At 38.2% G+C, this 9,893-nt stretch overlaps 1 protein-coding gene across 1 annotated transcript; it reads left to right on the top strand.

The window, feature by feature from the left end:
- Positions 1-133: 133 nt before the first annotated feature.
- LOC101293300 (putative DNA-binding protein ESCAROLA-like) lies at positions 134-1,708 on the top strand. The gene has a single exon (XM_004299676.1). The coding sequence runs from the start codon at positions 253-255 to the stop codon at positions 1,195-1,197; it is 945 nt and encodes a 314-aa protein (XP_004299724.1). The 5' UTR covers positions 134-252; the 3' UTR covers positions 1,198-1,708.
- The last annotated feature ends 8,185 nt before the right edge of the window (positions 1,709-9,893 follow it).

The raw sequence follows: 9,893 nt of genomic DNA, 5'->3' as shown, positions 1-9,893 counted from the left end.
CACCACCTCTCTCTCTCTCTCTCTCTCTCTCTCTCTCTCTCTCTCTCTCCTGCATCCTCATCTTCATCTTTATATTAAAGAAATCCTCCACAGCCCATCCCTCTCTTCCTTCCTCATCAAAGCCCTATCATTCTCCTCAAAAAAACCCATAAACAATACCCTCTCCTCCTTCCTCTTTTTTATTTTTTTATTATCTCCTCTCACCAATCAGAGCTCTCTGCTTCCATCTTCAAAAATATAGAAATTATAACCATGAAAGGTGAATACGGTGACACCAAGAGTGAAACTACCCAGAACATGTTCTCCAAGCTCCACCATCATACCCACAACAACAACAACAACAACAACCCACAACACCATCACCACCACCCCCAACAGCAGTTCCACCACCAGTTCTCCAACCCTTTTCAGATAACTCCTGTCAGTCGTGAATGTCAACAACCTCAGACTTCTGAAGAAGACACTAGCAGCGGCACCGCCACCAAGCCACTCATTTCCGACCCCAACAACCCCATCTCCGGCGACGGCGCCACCATTGAAGTCGTCCGCAGGCCCCGGGGCCGCCCCCCCGGCTCCAAGAACAAGCCCAAGCCGCCGGTCATCATCACCCGCGACTCCGAGCCCGCCATGAGCCCTTACATTCTCGAAGTCCCCGGCGGCAGCGACATCGTCGACGCCGTGTCACGTTTCTCCTGCCGCAAGAACATTGGCCTCGTCATACTCACCGGCTCCGGAACCGTCGCCAACGTCACTCTACGTCAGCCCTCGTCTACTCCCGGCGCTACTGTCACCTTCCACGGCCGCTTCGACATCCTCTCCATCTCCGCCACGTTCCTTCCGCAAACGACGGCGACCGGTCCTATCCCCAACGGCTTCACCATCTCTCTCGCCGGGCCGCAGGGCCAGATCGTCGGTGGACTCGTCGCCGGGGCCTTGATAGCTGCCGGAACTGTTTACATCATCGCCGCGTCGTTCAACAACCCTTCGTACCACCGGCTGCCGGTGGAGGACGTGGAGGCGCCCAGGAACTCGGTTTCAGGAGGGGAAGCTCAGTCGCCGCCGCTCTCGACTGGCGGAGAGAGTGGGGGTCACGCGCCGGCGCAGTCTTGTGGGATGGCCATGTACAGCTGTCACTTGCCTACTGATGTTATTTGGGCTCCGACTGCAAGACAACCACCGCCTCCGCCACCCTACTGATCCATCGAAACAAGTTTTAGTCTCTTTTACTCTCTTTTCTTTCTTGGAAATGACATGGGCACTCCAAGAACTACTCACTGCACTCCTGCTACTGCTGCTCTCTCTCACATACATACATGAAGCTAAAGAAGAGTGTAGATTGTTGTTGTTGGAGTGATGATGACATCTCCTTCTTTCTTTCTTTTTCATCTTCTGGGTTAATTTCATGGGGAAACTTACTGGGAATTTAGAATTTAAGCTTGGTTATTACTTTCATCTGGGTACTGTTTAAATTTCCTTTGCAAATTTTTTGTATGTTTCATGTTAATTAATCTAGATGGTAATGGTGGTAATGTTAATGCTAGTGTTTAGTGCTAATGTTCATTGGTTTTTGATTGGAGAAATTTGAAATTTTTCATTGAGTAATTTGAAATGCAATAGAATGCATGTGATTGAGTGTAAAATGCATGTGATCGAGTGGGTTGCAGAGGGGAGTGGTTTGATGGGTTCGTCAGTTTTGATGTGTAGTGTGATAAGATAACTCAATGGAGCCTGGGTCTGAGTGTTCTGAGTTTGCAGAAGCTTGCAGTGTCTTTAATGGTTGGCTGAAGCTTTAGCTCTTTGGAGCAAAAGCCAAGGCTGCTTTTTCAGTTTTGGATTTGTTGGGTTGGCCTCTAATGGGGTTTTGGGTTTAGTTTTGCTTTGAAGTTTGGGATTGATCAATGGGGGACTCCTGCTAGCTCATTTATATCAGTCATCACTGTCTAGGTCTGTCTAAGCTGGTGTACTGAAGAAGACGATGGTGATAATGATGATGATGATGCAACATAACATAGCATGCACCACTGGCTCATGATAGCACAAGTGGCGCGAGATAGATAGATATAGATAGAGAGTGATATAGATAGAGAGTGATATAAATGCAAATTTGATTCGGTTCTGGATTTCCTGTCTATCTTCTTGTTCTTACCTTCTGGCATGGATTTGGATAAAGTGGTGTGACAGTAGAGAACATGGCTGGGGTTTGTGCTTGCCAGTTTAGGCTGTTTTCTTTTTCAGAGTGAGTGAGTTATTGCTTTTATCCAATACGGGTGCCATTGATCAGAAAAAAACCAGATTCTAGCTTCTTCTCCTTCCCTCCTCCACTCTTTTTCTTTCTTTCTTTCTTTCTTTCTTTCTCTTCAATTTAATATTGGGTGCTTTCCATATCCATTTTCTGATGATATGATCCTGTTGTGTACTTTGGAGTTCGATCTGCCTCACTCTTTGGACTGATGAGTGATCACTTTGTTCTCAGCTCCCATACTTCCTTTCCTTGATGGGAAAAAAGCAAACACCACATAATGAAAGAGAGAACGAAAGGCGGTAGCTTGGCTCTTCCCGAGCCTCTCATTTTATTTTTGTTAGGTTCTCAATTGTGCATGAATGCTTTTGGTAATTTTGAAAATCACTTTGCATGAAGCCATGATTCCATGAAGTATCCAACTACTAGGTTTGCAATTCATAAAATTCATTTCTCTAACCATGTTAGATAATCCTCATTTGTGTCTGATTTTTCATCCATTCGTGTTTTGTTTTCAACGAGGAAAGACGATTTTATCGTCATTTGTTATTACATAAATTACTCATTAAATGTTATTTGGGTAACTTTCTCGTAACTATCTTCTTTCTATTTCTTTGAATAGGGTTTGAAACCACTCCAAAATATTTTATATGTGATTATCGTTGTTATTTTGATTTCAGCTTATTAACACATCCTTAAACACATCTCTTTTTTTATACAAATTATGTAAGACTTTGTGGATACGTAAAATTACAAAAAATGACATTTGAAATAAAATATCTCGTTTAAGACGTTCATATTAACTATTGTACTTCAAACACTTTTTAATTTTAAGTTTGAATCGAATACCAATATTTTGACACCGCATATGAAGATTATGCAATGGTTCCCAAGAATCAATTAATTTAGTTTTACACAGGATTGAACATTCTAATGCTGAAAGTTCTGTTAAGTTTGGTGATGTATTGTCTTATTTTATTTTGATTCGGTAGGCTTAAGAAATCTTAAAATCAATTTGAGTAAGAGGCTCCTTGAGAAGAAAATTTGTCGAGGAAAACTAATGAGAGAAGATGTTATCAAAGAGAAATCTCTCGAGGAATATCTTAATAAGGTGAAACCCTTCAGAGAAAAAATAAAAATCTTCAAGGAATATGTCAATGAGGTGAAATAGTACAAGGACAGATGAAACATTTTAAGAAAAAAACTCAGTAATTTGAACAAATTGAGTAGCAGATCTAGAAAAATATGTGTAGTGAATGAGTTGTGTATTTAGCGAATAAGATCTATATGTTAAATGAGGGTATTGTAGGAAGTTTGGATATGTGTATCTAGTAAAATGTTAAAACAAAAAAGTTAATAAGTGGTGTATTAAATATGAAATGTATATATAGTAATAATTATGGATGTGTTAATAAAATTTCTCTTTCAGCTTTGATGTTAAGGTACAAATTGCAATCTTGATTTTAAATTGGAATGAACTTCATATTGTAACAAGTTATAATCATCTAAATCTTGATTTTATAAACTGGCATCTTCATTATACAGTGGTGCTCACCTGGTCAATTGTTGACCAATTGAAGTATGTTCAATCACTCATGAATGGAAATCTAACGGTAAAGAATAAAACTACTTAGTTTGATAATAGTTCAATCTATCTTTGACATGGATTTATATCAAAGGTGGTTGAGCATATGATCTTGATCAATAAGAGCATCTTTAACAACTCTGGTATGATTTCTCTATTATAGAAGAGGAAATTACAAAATCTCTATGAAAACAAGGCTCAACGCCAACAGCTCTTCTACTCTACTCTACAAAATTGAATGTTTTTTTTATATAATTTAATGAATCTATACATTTATTCAGATCAAAATCACATGTCACATGCTTTAATTTCTTAATTTTCTATACTCTAGTATAGAGATATAATGGCATTTTTTTTAGGAGAGAGTGAATTTTAAAATACAAACAATAAATTTTAGAGATTTTTCCATGAAATATATAAATTTTGAGAATTCTATAAATATAGATGATATGTTTCTCTCTTTTCCCACTTTTTATATTATAGAAGATGCTTTATATGAGCTGTTAGAGCCAAAAAATTGTGTTTTCCCTCTAAAATAGATAAAATTCTAGTTTTACAAGAGCTGTTGGAGATGCTCTAACTAACTAGATCGATGACCATTCGTGCCTCAGTATAATAACATTTTGAATGTATAATTGTAAGATAAATTGAGGCATTTCTCAGAAAGTGATTCATAATTTAGAGTTGCAGCCACATCTTGATAGGAAAATTGTCACTTAAATGTAACTTAGTGATCATTAAAGTCCATTTTCAATTGGATAAGAGAGATTTTTTTTTTGATCCTACACTCAAAGTGACTCACCTTGCATCCATTATAAGTTTATAACACCTAGCTAAATAATCAAAAGTGATTCGAAAATATTATTATTTTTTCATGACGCCCTAGGATTTATATATATAGAGGAACAAATTAAGCCAATCTATCTAAAGCATATTTGACAATTGGTAAGAACATTACCGCCTCTTTTCTTGACTTTCGTTTAATTTAACCTTAATTTCAAACTCTTTAATCCAATCCTCCTGTAATTGGAGTTTGGAAATATTTCTCACTACGTGTTAAACCTAATGCTGCAAAACCGAGCCCTAATGATCCAGTATTTTCACGACTAACGAGTGAATCAAGGTATTCCATATAAAGCTAGGAAGCTAAGAACTAAAAAACGTTAAAATCATGGAAAAATAAACTAGCTACAAAGAGAACAATGAAGTACGTATCGTCTTCATTTCATGGAGATTTTACCACATATTAATTACTTAATTAGCGATAGAACACCACAGCTAGGTTGGGAGTCCATAATGTACTTCAAGATGTTAGTACTTTGATCCTAATAGAACTTTTTCATTGTAGATATACTCAAAGCTTCATGTTCGAGCCTACACATTTAGAAACTTCAAGTTCTAAGAGTAGGGTGAACTTGAGGTTCACGCATAATTATGTAAAACTAAATTGTGGAACTTTTGGTCATCTTCATTTCATGCATCGATCTAATTAGTTCTTCGAGATGTTATATAAAGTAAACGATCTTGTATTTGGTCCATTTGAACTCTAGCTAGCTATTTCACTAATTGCTTGGGAATATATCCATATAGGTTGAGTTAAAATCCCAATTAAACGTGATCGAGCTACTATACTATATTGGACTAGAAGTAAACAAAGGCTAGCGAGTCGATTGTTGGTTAGAGAAATGAACTACCTATGTCTACGCTCACTGTGTTTAATTTTGACTTTTATGGTTTAGGTTGTGTTAGAAGTTTTCGGTTGTAGTTGCTTTTTCTCGTTCTTTCTTTTGTATTTTGTTATCGAAAAAAATGTCCTTAAAATTTCATAATTTAGATGGATCTTTTTTCTTTTTTTTGGATACATTCGAATGAGTCTTTAGCGAAAGAAAAACATATCTGTTAAAATGGATACACGTACACACAAATATGGATGACTACAAACTTGAGGAATTGACATGAGATGCCCGGCCGCAAATAGCTTTGTGCATGAGCAAAGGGGCCATTATAGCATATCTTCAAAAATATTGTCATTACGCTAAACCATGTGGCATGCCTATTTGGACCACAAACATTCAAAATGTCAAAAACAATCATTTTTTTGTACACATAAAGGAAGGTTTTAATCAAAAGAGAACTGTTTCAAGCTTAGACTCTAAACTCTAAACAGCCTTTAATGGCGGAGCATATGGTGGAGCCGGATGCTATAACTGAGAATGGCCAATATAATGTTAAAACGGAAGAAGATCGAGGTATCACCGTACTACATATAATTAACTCAAGTTTGAGTATTGTTTGAATTCAATTGAACTAAGTTTGATAGAAGAACCATATGCATCCTAAATTTATGAACGTAATACGGCAAATAATTTACAATTGCATATGTTAATTCTTTGGCTCCTCAATTTCGTAATCTTATATGAATCGTATAATAGATCGATATAAAGTTAAAAATTAATATAAAAAAGAACTTACATGTAACTTCATTAACTAGTATATATTCTTTATATCTAGGGCTTATGGAGGAAGAAATGAAGGGAAAATACATGGGGATTCATGGTGAAGAAGTGGATATAAACTAGAGGGAAAGAAATGAAAGGAAAATTAATGGAAGGCCGGAGAAAAGATGGAAATCATTGTGGGTAATTGGGTCACGGGGGGCAACAAAAGTTCAAAACTAGGCTGGCACATTCCTCTTGTTTTCAGATTATAGCTAGCAATGATTCAACAACTAATTCTTAGAGATGTTCATAACATGCAGGTAAATTTGGGCAGAAATCAAACACAGCTGGGATTCAATGAATCAAATTGATCTCCTACAGTTTTGGTATCTATTTGTAGGACCGTGTAGTTGTTCATTCATATGATTTCAGCCCTGAATATAGACTCATTTGTAAGGGCATGCTTAGCTCTTCTGTGCTCTATATATACCTATTCAATATTCATGTCGTCTCCCCCTCCACAAGTTTTATTGTGGGTATTTCTCTATCAGTTGATTTCTTCTACTTAACTACTGCCACCAGAATCATCGACAATGTCTCGTGGAGTATCACATTCATTTGTCAATCATATACACATTTCCCATCTATATCTACAAGTGTCGACATTCATGTACATACTATTCACACCATTTTACTAGAAGAAGAAAGTTCTCGTTTTGCCCTCAATTTACTCCATTGATTTGATGCTAATCATTTACGTTAAGGCCTCGTTTTCTTTTCTGATGCTTGCTTTTCACCAACCAAATTAGGTTTTAGTCGTCTGATCATATGTAACTTCAAGAAACCTTGATTTGAAAACCCAAGTTAGCATAATTTTAAGTAATCGATCAGTCTGTTCCGGAAAATATATATGCATGTCATTGTCATCGACGTATATGTAGAGCTACTTATGGAAAATGAAAAAGAAGCAGCCGACTATGTAAAAGACACTGATCGATCGAGGCTAGCTAGGTTTGATTGTGATGAAAAAGCATGCATGCATGATATTTAGGTATATATAGAGAGACAGAAGGTAAGGCAGGTAGCAATCTCTTTCAGCCGAAAAAAGACCAGAGAATGAATTGAAAGGAAAGGATGAAGTAGAAGAGCTGGATCGAGAGCGAGGTGTTGGATTCTAAATGTGTTTCTGTTGCTGCTTTGTTCGACAAAGCCGGAACATAAGGGATCCTCTAATTCGTTGCTCTCACTTTTCTTCATGACTTTCTGTTGCCGTCAGAAAAGTTTCCAGGCATGCGCTTGCTTGCTTGCTATATATGAGCGGAGCGAGCCTCCTTGCATTATGCACGAGTTATTTGGTCAGCCAAACACGTTTACTTGGTTTGAAACTACATCTTTAACGGCTGCATTGGCATGGCCTCATTTCTTCTTCCATTTTTGAAGATTTATTCAAACAATATGTTCCTGAAATCAAAAGATATTTAACCGGTGAATTATCTAGGGTTGGGCACGGGACGGGACGGGCCGGGATTTGGTGAATCCCGTCCCGTCCCGAAAATAAAAGAACGGGACGGGACCGAGACGGGATCGGGATCGGGATCCCGACAAATATTTTTTTTTTTTTTTCTAAGAACAAATTAATTGATTATCAAACACCACCACATATGGAAAAACGGGTTGAGAAACTCCAAGCATTCAAATGCTCCACCACAATTGATCAGTGTATAAAATTTTCGACATTTTTATGCTGTTTGGAACAACATTAATGAAATTAAAGGAAAAAAAAATATCCAAAAACACATAAAAAAAAAGAAAAGAACATTGATGAAATTAGAAGTACTAAAATCAACAACATAGGTGCATAGGTGCTAAATTACATCCCACTTTAAAAGTACTAAACATCCCACATTAAAAATTAACCCTCAAACAACAACTAAAAATATCCAAAATCATACAAGCAAAAAAAAAAGAACATGAATGAAACTAAAAGTATTATTTTAGACCAAATTAAGTGTGGTTGAGTGCATTGTAACACCATACAACCTAAAAAATCAAGTATAAAATGAATAAAATCAAGTATTCTAATATTACGGGACGGGACGGGATTTTTCGGGATAGTCCCGTCCCGTTATGGTAATGTTAAAACGGGACGGGACGGGACTGCTATTTTCAAAACCTATCTCGTCCCGTTCCGCTAACTTTCGGGACGGGACCGGTACGGGATCGGGATTCCGGTACTAAGTGCCCAGCCCTAGAATTATCCATGTTGTTTGTGCTAGCTGCTAGAATTATTTGGTCAGCCAAACACGTTTCGTTTTTTAACAAATTAAATTGTTAAGAGTGTTATGTCGAACTTGTTCTAGGATATTCTCTATGTGTGCCTTGGCCTTATGTCAATAGGATATGTAGTTAGACTAGATCTATGTATTCATATCCTTACCATATTGGTATTGTGTAATTCCCTATATAAAGGGCTCCTATCAATGAATAAGATGATGATTCTCTTGCTATCTCTTTGTCTTTACACTTTATCCTTCATCACGTTATCATGCACTTTCTTCTAACCCTAGAGCCAAGAGCCCACCATTTTTTTTCAAAACCCTAAAATCGGGCAGCCTTGTTTTTCCCGATTTCCGACCCAAATTCCGACTGCCCTCCGCCGGAATTTTATATCCCCAGAAAGCTCTCTCCGCCCCTGATCCAACGCCGCCGGTCTCACCCTGAGAACCGGCCGGAAAGTCTCCGAACCGGCCGCCGGAAGATTCCAGACCGCCGCCGCTACCGACCACCGGTTCACCACCTTCCCTTGCTCCGATCAACCTGAAATTTTGACAGCAGCTTCCCCATCCAGAGCTGCTCCTCCTCTCAAATTTTCAGCCCCAAATTCGAAGTATAAGTAGGTGAAACCTTATTTCTCCTCTCGGCAGCCTCTAGAAAGGTATGTTTTTTAAAACCTTAAACTTTTCCAAGTTCAATAACTCGGGGAGGATAAAATCATTTCCTCCCTTCTCCATCTCAATTCTATGCTTGGGATTTTGTGCGTGCAGGTACCCAAATCCCGGAATTTTATTCACGGGTCAAGAGTGTGTTTGATCACTCTCGTTTCTTTGTCCGGGTTGTGTTTGATCAACCCCGATCTTTCACCGGATTGTGTTTGATCAATCCGAGACATTTTTCCGAATTGTGTTTGATCACTTCGTGGCTTTTCCGGATTATGTATGATCAATCCGAAGGACAAACCATTAAAAGCATCGTTTGTGACCTCTATCGAGTCTCATAACAGCTTGGTTTTGTATGCAAGAGCAATGTAACATTCTGCTCCTTTGAGTTTTGACGTACTAGATGCCTAAGGCGGATCTTCGCTTGGTATCTGTGGAACCTTTCATTGGAAAGGATTAAACCACATGTTTTGACCCCAGGCTAACAAGCCTAGATGCCGAGATTTCACATCTCATGCGCTCAAAGTCTTTGACGCGCCACATCGACAAAAGCCTTCAATGGCAATCTGTGCAAAAAGTAATGACCACAAAGTACTGTGGAATGCACTCATGGAGCGTTTCTTGAAACGTTCATATAACTCTACTTGTTGAGTTATTAGTCAAGTGGATTGCTTACCACCTTAAATTGACTACAT

This window comes from Fragaria vesca, linkage group LG5, assembly GCF_000184155.1.
Source record: "Fragaria vesca subsp. vesca linkage group LG5, FraVesHawaii_1.0, whole genome shotgun sequence".
In the NCBI taxonomy this organism is placed as follows: Eukaryota; Viridiplantae; Streptophyta; class Magnoliopsida; order Rosales; family Rosaceae; genus Fragaria; species Fragaria vesca.
The sequence above is the reverse complement of the archived record's forward strand: the minus strand, read 5'-3'. Positions and strand labels throughout refer to the sequence as shown.